At 36.2% G+C, this 20,245-nt stretch overlaps 3 protein-coding genes and 1 non-coding gene across 6 annotated transcripts in view; 2 read left to right on the top strand and 2 right to left on the bottom strand.

Moving 5' to 3' along the window:
* The window catches only part of LOC128885338 (uncharacterized), a 148,067-nt gene that overhangs the window by 9,723 nt on the left and 118,099 nt on the right, over positions 1–20,245 (bottom strand). The gene's annotated exons all lie outside the window — the stretch shown is intronic.
* Positions 1,486–1,605, bottom strand: LOC128885802 (5S ribosomal RNA). Its single transcript, XR_008459662.1, has one exon. It is a non-coding gene; the product is annotated as a 5S ribosomal RNA (ribosomal RNA).
* Positions 3,096–7,573, top strand: LOC128885340 (52 kDa repressor of the inhibitor of the protein kinase-like). 3 transcript variants are annotated; one of them, XM_054139342.1, is made up of 5 exons: positions 3,096–3,124; positions 3,715–3,825; positions 3,906–4,093; positions 4,308–4,385; positions 4,941–7,573. In XM_054139342.1, exons 2-5 carry the CDS (start codon positions 3,737–3,739, stop codon positions 5,138–5,140), a joined length of 555 nt encoding a protein of 184 aa, XP_053995317.1. In that variant the 5' UTR covers positions 3,096–3,124; positions 3,715–3,736; the 3' UTR covers positions 5,141–7,573. The 3 variants fall into 3 exon arrangements, 2 of the variants coding, with proteins under 2 accessions (XP_053995317.1, XP_053995316.1); XM_054139341.1 differs by lacking the exon at positions 3,096–3,124 and adding an exon at positions 3,278–3,383; XR_008459586.1 differs by lacking the exons at positions 3,096–3,124; positions 3,715–3,825 and adding an exon at positions 3,252–3,383.
* Positions 15,802–20,245, top strand: part of LOC128885334 (uncharacterized) — a 52,430-nt gene continuing 47,986 nt past the window's right edge. The window contains exons 1-2 of the mRNA XM_054139332.1: positions 15,802–18,672; positions 18,840–18,908. Coding sequence (XP_053995307.1) covers positions 15,859–16,869 — 1,011 coding nt within the window. The 5' untranslated portion in view covers positions 15,802–15,858 and the 3' untranslated portion in view covers positions 16,870–18,672; positions 18,840–18,908. The remainder of the gene's footprint in view (positions 18,673–18,839; positions 18,909–20,245) is intronic.

Here is a 20,245-nt window from a genome sequence, read left to right as displayed (position 1 = left end):
AGGAAAATTATCGTAGCTAAACTGTGTGGTGGAGGAGGGGTGCCAAGGTTTACATAGAGACGGAGAGGATGGTGAAAATGGGCAAGGAGAAAGTTGGGGACAGGAAGTGTTTGGGAAAAGACTTGGACGATAAACAGATGGAGGTAATTTATGGCAGGGGCGATGTGACTTGGAGTATCTGACAGTGTATTACACTTGTAGGACCTTGTTTTTTTTGTATAAGTGCAGTTGATGGTTGCATTATTTTTTTAAATAGAAATGTATATTTTTCTTAACATTGGTTGATTTCCGTCATTTTACATAAAAAAGTATCAGGGCGTAAAAGAAGATTAGTTTTCAGGCTACGGCCTATGGTGCGACGTTACGTTACTCTTTATTCCGTTTCGTATTAATTAAAAGTGTAATACAAGAGATGTCATGCAGACGGATCTCAAACATTTATTAGAGCAGAGTTACGATAGCGGAGGTTTAGCCAAGACAGACTGCCTTGGGTATGTTCTCATACTTATACGTAGTCTTATCGATGATGAGTAATGCGCTTTCGAGTCGTGTGCAAGCGGAAATCAGCGGAGGAAGTCCTTATGTAAAGTGACGTAGTTTGGGGCTTTCAGGGTGACTCATACCCCCCTCCTTAAATTGATTTTAGTCTTCCAAGATCTTACTTCCCCTTGAGGATACACTTGTGAAATCTTGCTCTGCTTGGCTCAAATGTAACTTGCTTTGGTATCCATGTCGAATTAAAACTCTATTGCTGGTACCTCTGTATGTATATTAAAGTAAGAAGCAATAATTTATAAAACTTATAATTTACTTAATTTATCGAACTACTAATTAATATACAGGGTGTCCCACAAATGTTGTAACACCTTGAAAGGGGTGGTTCGGGAGGTGATTTGAAACAACTTTTTCCTTAGCGAAAATGTTGTCCGAGGCTTCGTTAAGGAAATATTAACAGAAAAACACCGACCAATCAGAGCGCGAGTATGCCGGTTGAGCGTAGGCTATGCACTAGACGGTCGCGCTCAATCGCTACCGCGAGCGCTCCAGACTGTATTACAGTCTTCGTGGTTAGTACAAAAGAAGTATTTCATTTATGTCCTAATCTTCTTACAAGAGTTCTGGTATTTTAACAGTTTCAATGGAAAACTTCATTTCCCATAAAAGGAATTTCTCTTGGAAAGATCGATTCACAATGTTGTCGTTTATTAAACATTCCCTTTGTCGACACACCATGTCATTGTACTTGACGAGAATCTTCACAATTGAGTTTTCATGGAAAACTCAATTTCCCATTGTAATCAATATAATACTAATCGAGTCATATAATTGCGTGGCAAAGTATAATTATGGTCAATTGTTATTGCCCTCGTAATGCTTCTTTCAAAAGGAAATTGAGGCTCTCAAATAGGAAAGTGCTACTTTAGAGTCCATGCTCGCAATAAAACTATAAAAATGAACCCAAAAGGTTAAGGGACAAAAGGAAAGTACCAACAAACACGCGGTGTTCCCAGGCGGTCACCCATCCAAGTACTATCCGCGCCCAACGCATCTTAACTTCAGTGATCGGACGAGAACTGGTGTGGCATGCGTGGTATGGTCGTTGATATTTACTGAACATTCTCTTTGTCGACACACTGTACCATTTCACTTAACGAGAACATTCATTTCAATGGAAAACTTCATTTAACTTCAGTGATTGGACGAGATCTGGTTCTTTTTTTTGACATACGTTTATTGTGCCACAACAAATTAAATATATTTACTGTTGAATTATATACATATACGTGTTGTAATTATAAATTCATCGCGATGGGTATAGAAAATTTTTTTCAAATTATGTACGTTACAAATTGACTGTTAAACTAATGCTTCACTAACAGCTTATAGTTAAGCATTCTTACATAATTCGTATTTTGGCGGCTATGCTAATGGCGGCGATATCGATCATATCGACGGTATCGATATCATGCAACTATGTTTCTCTTATATTCAGCATTCAACATATTAAAAGTGAAAAATTGTAATCAGAGCAATCTATAATAAATATTCATTTGTATCACAGATCCATCATTTCCTTCCAATAAATATATTAAATAGTATCGGTGAATTGACGGTGCCCTGTGTAGTCCGTTTTCGATCTTGAAGCTTATGGAGGAGGCCGTTGCGCCCTCTGCAACATAAAATTGTTTACCGCGTAGCATGTACTAAGTCATTTTGATCAGATGTTTAGGAAATCCCTTCTTTTTAATTCGCGATTTTAATTCGCGCTCTACGTTACCCGCGGCGCCAGTGTCGTACTACTACATACACTGATATGAATACTATGGATTGGGGATGCTTGCTTTGAGTATATAGTATATGTATAGTATAGTATAGTATAGTATATACAGGATGTCGCAAAAATGTTGTAACACCGTGAAAGAGGTGGTTCGGAAGGTGATTTGAAACAACTTTTTTCTTAGCGAAAATGTTGTCCGAGACTTCGTTGAGGAGATATTAACGGAAAACACTGACCAATCAGAGCGCGAGGATGCCGATTGAGCATGATGCTGTGCGCACTAGCGCGCGAGTGGTAGAAATATTCATAACTTAAGGGTGCGTAGGAGACCCAGCAAAACTCCGAGTTGACTTCAGCGACAGTCGCGGAAAAAGTAGGAAACACCGGGACAAGGACAGAGAGGGCGATACAACAATTGCAGGAGAGACGAGGACAGGGCGATTAGGCTAGCATGATTCTTGTCAAGGATATTGAAGCAAAGAAGCAATATTTTCTAATAATTCTGGTTTCAAAATATTCCTTGTACCTTGGCGCATGCCACTGTAAGGCCCGATTTTGGAAAGTGTATGTAAACAAATTTATTCTATAAGAAAAAAAAAACCATACTTTTATTATCTATAAAGTTTCAAGACCGAAATTGTAAAATCAGGCGTTAGAGTGGCATGCGGAGTGATGTAAAGAATATTTTAGAAAAAGAATCGTGAGAAAATATTGCTTCTTCGCTTCAAAAAACTTGATGAGTTTCGTTGCTGTGAAATCTTGATGATTTGTATGGCAATATGGCTGCTTCGCTATCGCGCTTCCCGTTCTGTTGTTACTATCAGAGAGGATTAGATAGAGTGGAAGGTATGAGTATACGTTTTGTAGCGCCTCTAGTATCCCAGAACCGAACTTTTAAGGAATCGTTTAGAGCGTGTAGTGCAAACATATATATTATATTTTCTGTGCTTACACCGTCATATCTGCTTATACCGTTATACGCGGGAATAAGACCTTTGGGACGCGTCTTTGCTAAAGTTTTCATTCTTTTGTTGTGCATCACCGAGTGTAGTTGTGCGTTTTGTCGTCTTTTTTGTAAATTTCGACGTTGTTTCCTAATACATACGTAAGTATATTTTAGATAATGTTTGCATGTTTTAATAATCAACGAAAAAGTATTCTAAATTATTTCGCTTATTTCATATTAATTGAGCGTTATTTTCGAGTTATCCTTTGTTCGAAATTTGAGCGTCGGTCATGACCAACAAATAAGTTTTTTTAGTAAATTCCTAATATTCCTGTTCATCGCGGCGTCCGATTCGAAGCATTTTATATATAACTTAAAGCTACATTTAATAAATTATATATATGTATAATTTGATAAAATGTAATTGTAGTATGCTGCTGTGTTCTCATGATATGTACATATTTGTATATATTATTTTTTTTCTTAACAGTTTACTTGCATACATAAATAAAATGCCACATAAATGTGCCATTGCAGACTGCATGCGTAAAGCAGGAGATGCTGGAGTAATATTGTTTTCGTTACCGAAAAATCCTGCTATGTAAGTACATAGTATGTTTTATGTGAATATTTATTACAAATGTGAGGGAAAAACATTAACGATGACTTTATTCTTTGTAGCCGAGACAAGTGGCTCCAATTTGCAAACATTGATGCCACAGAAAATAGGAGCATACGTATATGCAATCTTCATTTTAAAGATAGTGATATATGGAAAAGGTATCCAAGGCCTCTTTTGAGACTGAACAGTGTACCTTGCTTCAAGAAATCAAAAAATAAGCTTGACAATAAAGAAAGCATCATGAATGGTATGTAACACATGAAGCATACGTTCTTATTGTACAGTCGATCCTCCTTTAACACGGTACTTTGGGAATATGGTTTTGATGTAACGAATGTATTGTATTATAAAAAAATCGACTCTACAATATATTAGCAACACTATCGAAACAAAGAGTTCTGTTTTGACTCAAATATTTTCATTACTAATCTAATATATGTCCACTCTGTCACTCATTACAGTTTTAAGCATACCTAATATGCTGGAGAGCGTAAGACAGGAAGAGGAAAGCAATATGGAATCTAGCTGCTCAACTCATGGTAAACAAATATTGCAATTACGTTGAATTTGTGTGCATTATATTTACTTTCTGTTTCCCTGTGCTTCATCATCATTGGATACTGTGTGAATTATGTATGCATTGATCATGAATTTGGGATTTTAGTCAACTTTATTGAGTTAAATTGTATTATATTATATACGCGGTAGCGCCAGCGTCAGGCATATGCGGTGGTTATAATTTGTCATGTACTTGCCGTCGAGACGCTACCGCGTCTCTAGATTTATTACATCGTAAATATTCTACAATTCTAAAATATTATATAATATTTAAGACAGAGACCAAAAGTAATAGGTGTTGAAAAATTTTCGTTGTCATCAAGGCACAGTTAATTTTTATTTAAGTGGAAGGCAGTCAGTACTAAGTTTTAAAGAACTGTTTTTTATTTTGGTTGTAACACTTGTGGTCTCTGATTTAAGATATATCATATATTAAAATGCATTTGTAATAAAAAATTTGTAAAAATAAGAAAAATAAATTTCATGAAAATATTTCTACATGTACAGTGAAATATAATGAAAGTTTTGTATTGCAGGTATGACATGTGCTCCATGGACTTCAATCACAAGTAGGCGTCGTGTATCATCGTCTCAGTGTTTTTCGCCAAAAACCACGAGACTTTTAAGATTTAAACATATTACACACAATCTACGCAGCAAGTGCAACAGATTAAGGCAGAAGCAGCTAAAGGAGAAGGAAAGAAACCAAGTACCAAGTACCAAGTACAATTGCTAAAAGAAGCATCACGGGCTCTTTCCACTGATGCGCAGACGTTAATATTATCACAGATAAAGCTAAGAAACGTTAGTAAATATGGACGAAGGTACGACGATAGGTTAAAAGATTTTGTTCTATCCATATACTATCATTCTCCTAAAGCGTACAGATTTCTGAGGAAGTCTTTATATTTGCCGACAATACGGACTTTACGTTCATATCAACAAACATTTCATATTTACCCCGGTGTAAATATGCAAGTATTAAACATGTTAAAAGCCAAATTTTTGACTTATGCTGTCGAAGACAAAGTAGTCTCGCTGGTTTTCGATGAAATCCATTTATATAATGAAGTATACTATGATCCACATATGGATCAATTTCGTGGTGTGGCTGATGACGGAGATACAAGGCAGCCGGAATGCGCGATATCTGCGTTAACATGCATGATCAAATGGATCAATAAAAATGCAAAACAGACATTAGGGTATTGGTTTTTGTCTAGTGCAGGAAATTTTGATAAAACCCAGAATATAATTCAGAAAACAGTCGCAAAAGTATGGGAAATGCGTTTAATACCGAAAGTAATTGTCTTCGACCAAGGACCCCGGAATGTTGGATTACTTAAAAGTTTAAATATAACCCCCCAAAAGCCATATTTTTATTACAAGTCTGAGAAAATTTTTATCATATTTGACCCTCCCCATTTATTAAAATCAGTTAGAAATAATTTTAATAAAAGTGACATTGAATATAATGGAAAAATAGCAAGTTGGGGGGATATCTAAAAAATGTTTGCATTAAATTCAAAAAGGCCTCTAAATTTGGTACCAAATTTCGCCAAAATCGCCACTTTGAGTTGATTCATTTTACCAAAATGAAAGTTTCGTTAGCGGCATAAATATTTAGTGAAGCTGCGTACACGGCACTACTATGTTATAAAGCTATTTTTCCCAATGAATTTCCGTCGGAAAATAGCGATACGGAAGAATTTATTTTAGATATGGACAGATTATTCGATTCATGCAATAGTTTATTACAAGACAAAACGACAAGAAAGAAAAAGAATTTCGCAATATCCAATAATAGTGGGCACAATATATTTCTGGAAGATATACTAAAAAAATTAGAATCCATTAGATTTTTGAATATGAAAGTACCACCGTGTATAAAAGGATGGATTTTAACGATAAATAGTATTATACAACTTTCTAACAAATTACAAAGCCAATATAACATACAGTACTTAAAAACACGACGTTTAAATCAAGATAGTTTGGAAAATTTTTTTGCCACGATAAGGCAACAACACGGTTGTTCAACTAATCCTTCCCCTCAACAATTTGAAAATGGTCTAAAACACGTACTAATTACTCAATTATCAAAAATTTCATCGATAACAAATTGTAACGACGATTTTCAGTCGTTTTGCTCAAAATTAAGCGAAATACATCATTTTAAAAGTGATAATTTACCAGATATACCAGAAACCATTCCAAATACACACAATACAGAAACAATATATATACCAGAAACCACTCCAAGTGATGGACGTAGTATTGAAGACGTTGAGTCATTTGGAGAAGATAATGCAATTTATTATATAACGGGATTCCTGTGCAAGAAGTTTTTAAATACTGTAAATTGCGAATCGTGTAAAAGTATATTAATAGATTCAGAGGACTCTTCATTCGCTGAATACAAATTATTTGCTACGTTAAAAAATAACTGCAATACTGCAGGTTTAATATGTTACGAGCCAGAGCGATAGCGACGCGCGTGTAAGCCCAGCGAGTGGGGTAGATTTGAGAATTGAACCAATACGATTAATTATTGTGTATCAATGGTGCCGAAGGCTGAGGATAGATTAGACAATGCAGACGACTCTGACGTGAAGTTAGATAGTTGCAGGAATCGGTATCTACCAGTAAAGGGTAATCGTAGGTTAGGGTGTTTGGTTGTTGGTTATTGGAGACAAATGCAGACGCTTTGGACGTTAAGTCAGATAGCTGCAGGAATCGGTATCTCCCAGTTAAGGGTAACCGTAGGGTAAGGTTCCAATTGTGAAGTTGTTGGAAAAGTGCAGCGACTCTGGCGCGAAGTCAGATAGCTAGCAGGATCGGTATCTCCCAGTAAAGGGTAACCGCAGGATAGGTTGAATTAGGGAATTCGGGTTGAATACACTGAGCTTAAATCGTATCGTTGATGAATACTACGCGTCGCGGATAAAGCCTCGCAACTTATTAATTTAATTGAATAATAACTCGAGCGGCAAAGTTATTATGTTGTGGGATCGTTACACAGGCTAGGATTGCTTGTTATATCGTGAAGGTTTAGTAATTGACTTAGGAAACTTTGAATTTACACAAAAAGAATATATATTCAGAATAACTATACTAAGTTACAAATGTGCAGTGTTGTGTTGTCGCGGTCGTGTGTAGTAAACGTTGAATTTAATTACCTAATTGTTGCACGGTGTTAACGCACTGGCGATGCGGGGGTCGAGAGTACTTTTATGGCCGTAATAGATTTTAAAACCGTCTTCGCGGATCTATATGGTAACGATGATCGAAAGGAACTGAAGCCCGATCTCACTAGAGTACTACTCTACAGACGATCAATGTGTCTCTAACGAGTAGCTCTTTCGTACTAGCCCCCGTGCAACGAAAATCGTGGGTTTATATACCCCTAAATGTTGGTGGGGAACCGCCAGTGATTTCCATATTTGGAAATCTGACGGTTAGGATTTTCGTGGCTCTGAGGTGTCAGCTGCGTTCCCTGGGAAAGGGTAGATAAGAAGTCCTCCCACGCAACGCAAGTCGAAGATGATGTTAAGAGTATGCAGCTGCAGGATGCACTCCAGGGAGACCGAGCTCCAAATTCCAGGAGGGTAGATAAAATAAAATTGATGAACGCGAGCTTCGGAAACAAACAGCGAGTTTCTGTATACGTAATAAATACCTCCCAAATCAAGCATTTTTGAAAGCATTCAAATTACACAAAAATGTTGTAACATCTTGAAAGAGGTGGTTCGGGAGGTGATTTGAAACAACTTTTTCCTTAGCGAAAATGTTGTCCGAGGCTTCGTTGAGGAGATATTAAAGGAAAACACTGACCAATCAGAGCGCGCGGATACCGTTGGAGCGGCCGTGGTAGGCTACAAGCTAAGCGGCCGCGTCCAATGTCCTTCGATGCACTTGTTCGCGTACAAGCGTGGCCGCTTAGCACATAGCCTTCGCTACCACGGCCGCTCCAACGGTATCCGCGCGCTCTGATTAGTCAGTGTTTTCCGTTAATATCTCTTTAACGAAGCCTCGGACAATATTTTCGCTAAGGAAAAATTGTTTCAAATCACCTCCCGAATCACCCATTTCAAGGAACTACAACATTTTTGGGACACCCTGTATAATAGAGCAAGCATTTCCTATAATACTCTGTGATCAGCCATGTATGCAATTATTTTTAATAACTTTTTTAAAAATGCGATGTCATTGGAAGGCGCGAAATTTACGCCGCGAAATAGAATGTAAACCGAGTGGGTCGAAAAAATATAAAAAATTTAATATTTAAATCATTTTACATTTTAATTAATTTAAAACTTATTTGTACAATCTCGAATATATATTTTAAAGAATACATTGTATGTTTATACCGAACAATAATTTATTATATCCTACCTCTCTCTTAACTTTTACTATTATGTATAAATAATTCGTATTTATAAACTAATATAACTATACTATATAACTAAGTGTAAGTATAAACTTATATTACTTAATTGTAACATATGTTTGATAATTACATATATACTTCATTATATCATATGACTTCAATCTTTTTTACAGAAATCTTGTTGCAATAAAGACGCGCAACACTTTTTCACGACACACTTTGTACAGTATGTTTTAACTTTTACGTTATTACAAAATATAAATTGTAGCATGAAAAAGTGTTGCGCGTCTTTATTGTGATGTAAGTGTGACGTTCGCATATCGACCGTCCAAACCACGGACATATTTTTTTTTCCTTGTAATGAGTTGAAGACAGATGTAGTATTTGTATATTCGAACGTCACCCTATATCTTAGAATGAGAAGCGTTTAGCAAGTAAGAGAGAACCTAAATGATAAGAGCTACGGGCGCGGAGCGAGCGATCTACGTCTTGCTACATTATGTGCCCCTGATACGACCACGGTACGATCGCGGCTTATTCACTATCTTGAACTGCGGATTTGGTTGCTTTATCGCGACGCACGAGAATACAACGGTTCTCCTAGATGTTAAGTCGCAGCTGCAGGTCCCGTACAATTCTCGGTACTCGTTACCACCCACCGATGGGCGGCCAGATCTAATGAGGCCTTGCATCTTTTCGACGAATTCAAGCGTAGCATCAGCTAAGGAACAACCGTCGGCAGTGGCTATCGTTGGTGTCAGTTACCAAAAACCGATAAGCGGTAGACTAAACACCTAGGAATGATTTCGAGGAAGATGTTATTGCTAACGCCATGGGAAGAAATCAACCACCACCCATGAATTTTTAATAAATCACGTGGTATGATTTTTTCTCCTTCCTTCGGACCAAAGGTCCCGAATTAGGGGTATAAGTACGCCCGCAATTCAGGGGCTCGGGATAGTTGCCGCTCGAAATTTCAAGCATATAATTGTCGTACTAGATAGTCGTCGCGAGTCATCCAAAATCATAGTCATTGTCGAGTCGAATCAGACATCAAGTTTTATTGCAAAGCTAAGGTAGTGAACCTTTTTATTCAAACTGTAATTAATTGTAATTGCTATAATAAAAGACCATACGCGGCTCTTAATAAACAGTAACGTAATTTAACAAATTCACATGCTGCAATTATTTTTGTTTTCCTTAATCATTCAACGCGTTCGGAGAGGGAAAAAGGATTAAATTATAGTTAAACCAACTATCTTTTTGGTTTCGTCTGTGGGTTTCTTTTCCGTTATTGTACTCAGGTTCCAAGTCACTTTCGTGCTTGCTGTAAGGGTTGATCGAGGCGTCGAAGCCGGCTTTGAAAGGAATAGACGCAAAACCAGCGGTCGTAAAGGGTTGCACGGGCTTGATAACGATTGACGGGACATGAGATTCATGCCCGATTAAAACTATTATAAATTCCAATTTTTCCCTCTCAGTAGATGAGAAACACCGAAAAGGTACGAAAATACCGGTCGGGCAGACGCGAGCAGATTCGTCGGTTGCTAAAAGACTACGTGCGACCAGCACAAACGGGAAAACTTCCACTCGGGTGCGTAGTGAAGCCGCGAGTGGTGCAAAACAAACTTTTAAAAACACCAGTACCAGCACCAACATCAGCATCAGCATCTATGAGACCCTCTTTTTCGAAGAGAGTAATACAACGCACGAGTGCATCTTTTAACTCGCGTTTAGCAGACGCGTTGTGGATGGAGCCTTCTTCTTGTATCAACATCGTAACCCGCACTCTTTAAATATTTTGTAATTTGATTGTGAATATATAGAAAACCTGCGCGACGCTTTACGAATTATACAAATAGACATGAGAAAATAACAAACGCATGTAACTACTTGGTAACCATTAGTAACATGCTCTACTTCATAATCAACTATCTGCACCAATATTCAAGGATATGTTGTGTTACGCATGGTACGCAAGTTCATAGTGCGACGATAGAGACATTTTTTTAAATGTAAATGATGTTTGTTTTCCAATCAATATTCTAAACAAGCCGTGTAGATGCGGAAAAACGTCTTTCATAAGTTGTAGCCGATGTCGTTGCACTTTATGTTTCCCCTACTTGTATGACAAGTATCATCCTACGATTTGTAATCCCCAAGATGCATTTGACAATTAAAATACAATTATGTTTCGTTATTTATTATTTTTTTGTTATTCTTTGTTTTATAAATAAGAAAAATGTATGAAAATCAATGCGTTTTGTCCTTTATTCGTCCACAATTATAAATATAATATTTGTTGTAATAAAAAATCATGCGAATAAATATATATTTTCTCATTATATTTCCTTTAAATTGTTGTGTACATGAAATAGTACGATGATATACGTGGAAAAAAGGGAAAAAGATGAGAAGAAAAATAGACACGAAAGGGACTGCTTCTTGTTTACAACTCTAACGCAAGGTGATATAAAGAACGCACGAACTTCTCTTGCGATTTTCTCGAAAACGCTTGAGTTGTATGACCCATCACCCGTACGCACTCCTTGTCAGGTGTGTACACGGTTAGCCTGAGGGGTGTTTATAGTTTAGCGTGGGTTCGAGGGGGCGCAGCCCTCCGCCTGGCAGGGGGTCTGGGGGGCCAGCCCCCCAGCATGCATATAATTGAGACATATATGCTTTTCAATTTTTGTAAAAGGATTTTGCGTGAAAAGTATACGCCACGAAATTACGGGAACTCACAGACGCGTATGTGTATTCCGAGACTAAACAATCGACGACTGAACGCTTACACACACACTGCTACAGACGCGTAGCTATACGCAATATTCATTGTAGTAGTAGCAATGATATTTTGCAAATATCTCGGAAACTAAGGCCGAGCGACGGTTATGTGTATAGGAAAACGTTATTCACGATGTTGATTTCTACAACATATTTAAAAATCATCGAAATTGGAGAGGATGTAACCTGTTCTTTATAATTACCTTTTTTTTTATGTCTGTTCGTCGTTTACGTCCAGACGGCTTGATTGATCGGGATGAAACCTCTTGTATCTTGTAAAGCATATTCCCAGTTTGGTCCCGTTACTTCGACATTTTAAGATTTTTTATTTTTTTCCCGTTTTTCTTTTTTTACCAAAAAACCGAAAAATGTTGTATTGCTTCTTATTTCGAAACGGACTGACCAATCGAATTGAATCTTCTTGCATCTGGTAGGGCTTCGGTGCCTCCTAAAAGCTTAAAAAGACATTTACCTTCATCCATCTTTTATCATTTTATTGTACTTTTTTATCGCAAAATTGTACTATGTCACGTATGTTCGGCCTGAATTCGATGAAACCCTTTACATTTTGCTGTCGAAAAGGTTTTCGACTTATTCACTTTGCAGAGATGATTTTTTCTTATTGTTTATAAGTATTGTTATTGCAAAATTCCTATTTATTATGTAACTTGGAGATGAATTTATCGATCGAAATTGAACAATGTCTTGATTTTCCCATTTGTAAAAATCTATGGATTTCTCAATGTTTATAACAATTACTACTGCAAAATCTCTATTATAAATGTCTATCGAAATTGACTTTATTAATGTCTATTGAGATCACATTGAATAACAGCTGATTTCATTGTTTTCCCATTTGTAAAGATCTATGAATTCCTTAATGTTTATAACATATCCGGATAAGGGGGTCAAAAGTGCCCTTGAGTCAAATTGGAAAATAAGCATATCATTTAATAGAGCGTTCAAAGAAAACTATTTGTGCAAAGTTTCAACCCGTTACCATTACCGGAGGGATAGTTCCAGAGCTAAACGTAATTTACCGTTTTGGCTGTTTCGTTACACTGTATCAAAAATTTTGAAAAGAATTAGGTACATTCTATTTTACGACGTACGTGTTTATGAATTTTCAGTTCTTTTGCACTGCAAATAGGATTTTTAAAAAATTCAAAAAATTCAAAAACATTTATTTTTAATAGAAATTATGAAATGACCACGTTTATATTTTTATACTGTTAGTGCCTTCTTATGATTATAAATCTGTAATTTTTTCAGATTTTTGGAAGTGATGGAACGGTGTTGGAAAAATGAAACACCTATTGTTTATATTATTACCTTAATTTTTCATCTGACTATGTTCATATTGTGGGTGTTTTAATAGCTTATTACCGTTATTATTGTATGATTTTGTCAGATTTTTTGCACGTGTTTGCCACATACAAAAAAAATTATAAATCGATATTTTTTAACTTTCCGTTCGCAGAGGAGTACTATGTATATTCGAATGTTTTAAAGAAAATTTGTACATCTCGATGAGATATGTGTTGCTTTATTTAATAATAAACGTAACAAAAATAAATCTAGAGTTGAGGGACACTGCGTTTTACAAAAGTGAAAGTTTCTTTCCTTCTGTCTTTCGTAGTTGGGCCTCTGACAGTATTTATGTTCAGGAGGGCAGTGTGAAAAACATGTGGCAGACCCAAGCCGTATTTTTCTTCTACGACCTGGGCGCCGACTTTCCTATGCGCTTTTGAAAGAGCTGTTAGTCTCACTAGAAGAGTAAAGACGTCCTACCGTGTTCTTTAAAATAAAAGAATATTTAATATAAAATATTAAGTGTGAATTTGTTTATTTAAAAATTCCATAATCCAATAATATGAACCTGTTTTTAAATATATTTTTTCGAAAAAAAAATATTTTCCGAGGATCCCTTCTTTTAAACCATTTTTATTCTTTTTTTTAGGAATTTTTTTCTCATAAATAATAGAAGTCGCTGCAATATGTTATTTAACAAAATATGCTTCATTTTGACCGAGAATGTGAAAAATAATTTTTGTAGACAACTTTAGAGTTTGACCAAAATCGACAGTGAATTGGTTTGGGAAATCTTTATAAAAACCTTCCTTCCTTTTAAAAAAATTGGATTTTCACTTTAGAAAAAATCTTTCTATTTGTTTTTTGTAGGGTTCCATGAGATCTTCAACGAAAAAAAGTTTCAATCAAAAATGTTAATTATTAAAAGAACTACTAATTTATTAAGATTTGATAACTTTTTACATATATTTCCGTCAAAAAGAACTAAAAGGGAGGCCGTTTCGATTGTTTTATGTTTTTTAAAAATTATTCATCTAAAGGCGCGCAGTTTCCATGTATGATAATTGACATCCGTTATGATTTTTTCAATTTTTCGAAAGTATCGAAATTAACGAATTTCATTATAGACGTTACTTTTCCGTTGCAATATCGACTACCACTGCGAAAATTTTACATTACATTATTTGCATTAATGCATTTACTGTTCTACTAATGAACAAAAATTGTCAAAAATTTCGGGGTTTGGGGTTGGGGGTAATTTTTGAAAAAATATTTTTTTTTAATTTGTTGATACTGATTTATAGGAGTACACAAACACTGCAGTGTTTACTTGAACATTTTTTTGATATCTTTTATCATTTCCGAGACTCGGACAAAAGGCGTAGTTTCTCCTTTGAAACGCAAAAGTGGCACGAACTAAAGATGGTGTACTTCGTTGGAAGGTCCCACGAACAAGTGTACCAAGTTTCATCAAAATCGGGGTGTGCCACTCACCGATGTTTCCTTGTGATAAAAGTCGATACTTACACACAGAATTTGATAATACATAAACAAACGCAATTTTTATTCAAATCAGAACTTATTTAATACATTTAAAACTACTTTGAACATGCATATAATGACCATTCGATGCAGTAAAAATATTAATTATCCGAATGTACGATACATAGTACTCCTCTGCGAACGAAAAGTTAGAAAATATCGATTTATAATTTTTTTGTATGTGGCACACCTGTGCAGACAATCTGAAAATCTCATACTATTATAACGGTAATAAACTATTAAAACAGACACAATATGAACATAGTCAGATGACAAATTAAGGTAATAATATAAACAACAATCGGTTTTTCATTTTTCCAACATCGTTCCACCACTTCCAAAAATCTGAAAAAATTACAGACCAATAATCATAAGAAGACATTAACAGTGTAAAAATATAAACGTGATTATTTCATAATTTCTAAAAAAAAAAATATTTAAAAATTTTTGAATTTTTTTGAAATTGAATAGAATTAGATGGAAGAGAAATTGTAGAGAATGAATGTCAAGATCGACAAGAAGAAGAAATAGAAGAAGATACAAGAAATGAAATAGAAAAAGAATTTCATCGGACAGTAGACGTCGTCATGCAGACAGAAACTGCCACTGACGAAGAAGAATATCTAGTCGTAGAAAAAGAAACGACGAAATCAGAGGAAAAGTTACGTCGGTCTGACGGGTTCAGCATTGCTGACATGCACCACGTCTTCGACCAGATAAAATTGATCGGTGAACATTCAGAAACGTTTGAATGTTCAACAAGTCACCTGGAAATAAAAGGTCTGAAAAGATCGGGTTTAAATTCAACCCTTATTCTAGAATGCAGGATGTGCAATTATAGAGCCGAAATGCACAGCCAACCTGAAAATGCTCAGGTAATGAATACAACTGAGAATGCAGTTGCAGCAAACATTCTCAGTGGAGGCGGCTACGCACAAATGAAGGATTTGTTGACATCTATCAATGTCAAGAAATATAGGAAATATCACGACTATAGCAGCAGAAGAAGAAAAAAGGCTAGCCGTAGAAAGAGGTGATGTCCTTTCATGTGGAATTCCACATATTCCTGTAGCTGCAGACGGAAGCTGGATGAAAAGGTCGTACCGAACAGGAAAGTACGACTCATTGTCCGATGTTGATATGATCATTGGTTATCACACCAAAAAAGTATTATTTATTGGCGCGAAGAACAAAATTTGTTGTATATGCCGGAAAGCAGCCACAAAAGAAAAAGATCTGCCACACCATCAATGTTTTAAAAATTGGGGTAAAAAATCTAAGCGTCTACCAAGATGGAGAGCGACGCCATCGCAGAAGGTTTCAAGAGCAGTGTCGAAAAAAGAGAATTAATTTATTCGACACTGATTGCTGATGGCGATAGCAGCGTCTACAAAAAAATTTTAGACTGCGACCCATATAAAAATATGATTCGTGTAAAGAAAATTGAATGCACGAATCACTTGTTGCGCAACTTCGGCAATAAGTTAAAAGAAGTTGCGAAGAAGACTCCGCCGGGCTGTTATAGACAAGCCATCGAAAATAATATTCGACGGATGCGTATGGGAATTGCAAAAGCTGCAGAATATAGATTTAATGAACATACTTCGATATTACAGAGACAACAAAAATTATACGAAGATATTATGAATGTGTTTGGAGAACATAAACACTGCAAAAGAATTGGATATTTCTGCAACGGAACGATGAAGGAGAATGAACAAAACATCGTCCCACATTTATTAAACCTGGGAGTTTACCAAAAAATACAAGATATTCTTCGATCGTTGGCGGCACACGCAGAAAGCTTACTGTACCGAACCAATAGTAATACGGTAGAATGTTTTAATGCCATCATTGCGAAATATATTTGCGGAAAACGCATTAATTTTGGCCAAAGAGGATCATACACGGGAAGATGTGCCAATGCTGTAATTCAGTACAACATTAAAGAAGTGTTGTCTCGATTACAGAGATCGTGTGGAAAAGAGCCGCCACAGTTGTTACTAGATCTAGAGAATTCGAAGAAGAAGAAAAAATTGACAAATGCCAAAAAAGAAAAGAAGAGCGAGACCAAAAAGAAAAATTTCCATGCAAGTAAAGATAAAGATTACGGACTAAATGCACAGAAGCCAGACATGGATGAATTTATGTTCGATCTCCAGAAAGAGAAACATCTGGAGATGCTGAACGAATGGCAAAATCAAAAAGAAAAAAGTGAGCAGGAAACCATAGAACAATGCAAAAGCAGGAAATGGTTGGCTCACAAGTCAAAACTTTTGACAGCGTCCAACTTTGGTAAAGTTTGCCGCCGACGCAAAGATACACCGTGTGTCAAGATGGTACAGTCGCTGTTATATCCACGTGTATTGAACGTTCCTGCCGTAGAATACGGACGGGAGAATGAAGAAATTGCTCGGGGAGAATTGTCGAGATAGAAAAACATTGAAATAAAAAAATGTGGTCTTTTCATCGACGCATTGATACCTTATTTGGAAGCATCGCCGGATGGCGTTATCGGTGAAGACGGCATTGTGGAAATAAAATGCCCGAAATCCGCAGAAGATGTTACTCCAGAAGAGGCAATAACAACAAACAAGTCTGTGAAGGCCATATTTACCGACAGTACAGGCAGCGCATTGCGCAAAACACACCCGTACTTCTACCAAGTCCAAGGACAATTGCACATAACGGGTAGAAAATACTGCCTGTTTTGTCTACGGACCAAAAAAGGAATTATGTCCATTCGTGTTGACAAGGATGACGATTTTTGGAATCGAGAAATGGAACCAAAATTAACACAATTTTACCTGAATTGTATGCTGCCAGAAATAGTTTACAGCAGATATAACAGAGGCATGTCAATACGGGAGCCTCAGAATATCAAAAAGTGAATGTAAGTAAGAAAAAAAAGTTTAATATTATAAAGTGGCGATCCAAACGCTAACCGACGTCGAGCTGCACATTTTCAGATAAGTACGCAGACTCGCTGATTCTATCAGCGAATGAATATAACATTAAAATATTATATTAAAGTTGCAACTTTCCGACGTCGAGCTGCACACTTTCAAATAAGTGTGCAGATTCGTTGATTCCATCAGCGATTAATATGTTACTAAAATTTAAATTATCCGACGTCGAGCTGCACGCTTTGAAATAAATGTACAGGCTCGCTGATTTTATCAGCGAATGAATAGAATATTAAAATATTATATTAAAGTTTGCAATTTTCCGACGTCGAGTGCACTTAAAGAAGTGCAACCCAGCTGACTCAATCAGCTGGTGACACAGTGGAGTAGACCTACAGGGTATACCACTGACAAAAAAAACGCATCAACAATAGTACCTCAAGGGTGATGTAGAAATCTATTTATTCGCGTGTCACCTTACCTTTTATATTTTCAGATTATATTAATTTTCTTTTTTGTTATGTTGTAGTGTTACGTGCGACATTTTCAATTTTTATTTTTCTTGATTTCGTCGGCAGGAATGTATTTGAGATGGTTTACCATCCCGAATTCGTTCTAATCGAACACAAACCTAGCCTTTGACGGTAGTTTATTAAATTCATTCTTGAACAAAGATACACATTCTGCTGGCAGCACCGCACCTTGTACAAAAACTTTGCAAATATGTTCAATTTGTTTAATATTTTAATAGGTTTAGTATTGTAAATATGTTAAGTGTGTTGCTTGTTACGAATGAAAGGCGTTAAATCATGTACTGTAACAGCGGCGTGTACGTGTATAATTGTTGGAAAGATAAGCACATCGAATATTACCATCGCGTTCAAATATCACGGTTACAGATATCATTGAAAGAAGGACATGTAAATATCGCGCATTTAGGTTAAACCTTTATATTGCTATTTCTTCTTCATGTACGCTCTGAATACCGAACCCGTAACTCGAATAGCAGCGCGATTCGTCCGCGCGCACGCTAGGACGAATCGAGCGGTTTGGTGGGCGCGAGGCGCGAGACGCTGTACAACTCGTAAACACCAAATTCTTGCGTGTACCAAGTCGCGAAATCTCGAAGACTTTTTCTATAAACTGGCGACGATCACGTGGTTCTAAGATCCTTTGTCTCCAAAGCTTCTAGAACGTTCCACCGAGTTTACGTGGTCGAGCAAGGCACGAGCCTTCTTACTTCTCATCGTACAGTCGCGCGAGCGTGATAGTAGTCCGAGCGAATAGTTTAGAGCAGAGTTGCCGTATTAAAGTAAATTCATTTTGTGAAAAGTGAGTGATAGGCAAGGACTCTTATTCCTCGTTAAAATAATTTTATTTTAACTTATTTAAAGCATTTTAGATTTAGATTTTCTTTTTCCTTTTTGTAAATAGTAATTTCGCTTTTGATTACGTAAATTATAATTCTTTCACGTGTGTGTGCTTTCCTTCAACCACAGGGCGATTCGAACAACGCACATAATCGAGGCCAGCGTTTTTCTCGACTTATATTGTAAAGAAATTTAGTGGTGAGTTGATTTTCTTCCAAGCAATATTTTTGTATAAATGATTGTGAATTTATTTTGTTGTGACCACTCGGAATATCAATAAATGATATTTCATTTCCGGGGAATCCTTAATTGATGTTCTCGGGTGGTATTTCCATTGATATTTTATAAAATATTATTCCGACAATTTTATTGTATTCTTTATCATATGAAACTACAATTCCTGGTTTCTGGAATATCAATAAATGATATATTTGATTTCCGGGGTAACCCTATCCGATATTCTAGGAACAAATATATATATATATTTTTTTATTGTTTTTCTTTATTAAATGCGTAACTGAATTTTTGACGATTTCATATGTGTATTTTCTGTATGAGCTTATAATGAAAGAAGGTGTGTGTATTAAATCTTGTTGACCAAACGTACATTTGAGCCACTAATCACATAACTCATTGTATTATCAAAATCAATACCACGAAATTATTAATTGAATAAATATTACAGTGGCATGTTAACAGTAGAACATTCTTATATTTGAATTAACCGCTCGCATCCATTTGAATTCCCAAATCTTAAATAAAAGAAGACATAGAAATTTACGTACGAGTCAGGGCCCGTACGGGACTGCTGTGACAAAGACCTGACTTTGCCGATAGGCAAGTAAAATATACGAAATATATAAAATAAAAATTATTTAAGCTGTGACGCAGGAATCTGTGTTTCACGTCACAGTAGCAACGAATCATCTGGACTATTGTTACGAAGTTGGCACAAGCGTGATACCCGGAGACATAACGATCGTCGAGATGTTGACCGACGACTCGGCGAACGAGCATCAGCTGGCAAGGTAAGCAGAAGAGAGGAATTTTAATTTTTAAATCATGAAGTATATCTTTCATTTTTTTCCGCATTTTGTTTATACACCTTTTCTTTCTGTTTCAATAGCAAATCATTTGGAATGTTTATCTTCAAGATGATAATGGGCGACGCGGAGAAAAAGCCGTTTCGAAAACGTTCAACAGCTCGCAAGGAAAGGTCGTGATCCGGACGAGCGCTTTTTGAACGAGACCGGGCTCAGAGCTGGGTGAAGTAGGTATTTTAAATAGTAAAAAAATATTTTTTTTCAGATCATGCATGTACTTTTAAAAATAATTATAATAAAATATGAATATTAAACTAATTATATAACAATTAATGGAACAGCATCTTCTAAACAAATTTTCATGTCATATCTTTTTTATATCTTCCACATGTAAATAGGTATAATATGGTGTAAATATTTATTACTCCTTACAATTCACATGAAACTCTCTCTCTCTCTCTCTCTCTCTCTCTCTCTCTCTCTCTCTCTCTC

The sequence above is a fragment of the Hylaeus anthracinus genome, unplaced genomic scaffold (genome assembly GCF_026225885.1).
Source record: "Hylaeus anthracinus isolate JK02 unplaced genomic scaffold, UHH_iyHylAnth1.0_haploid 11981, whole genome shotgun sequence".
Taxonomy (NCBI): Eukaryota; Metazoa; Arthropoda; class Insecta; order Hymenoptera; family Colletidae; genus Hylaeus; species Hylaeus anthracinus.
This window is presented reverse-complemented; position numbering and strand designations above follow the sequence as displayed.

Excerpts from the sequence above, each read along its gene's own strand:
- LOC128885340 (XM_054139342.1), top strand. The coding sequence starts at position 3,737 with ATGCCACATAAATGTGCCATTGCAGACTGCATGCGTAAAGCAGGAGAT. Across the intron at positions 4,094-4,307 it reads TAAAGAAAGCATCATGAATG|TTTTAAGCATACCTAATATG; the intron begins GTATGTAACACA and ends CACTCATTACAG. Across the intron at positions 4,386-4,940 it reads ATCTAGCTGCTCAACTCATG|GTATGACATGTGCTCCATGG; the intron begins GTAAACAAATAT and ends TTTGTATTGCAG.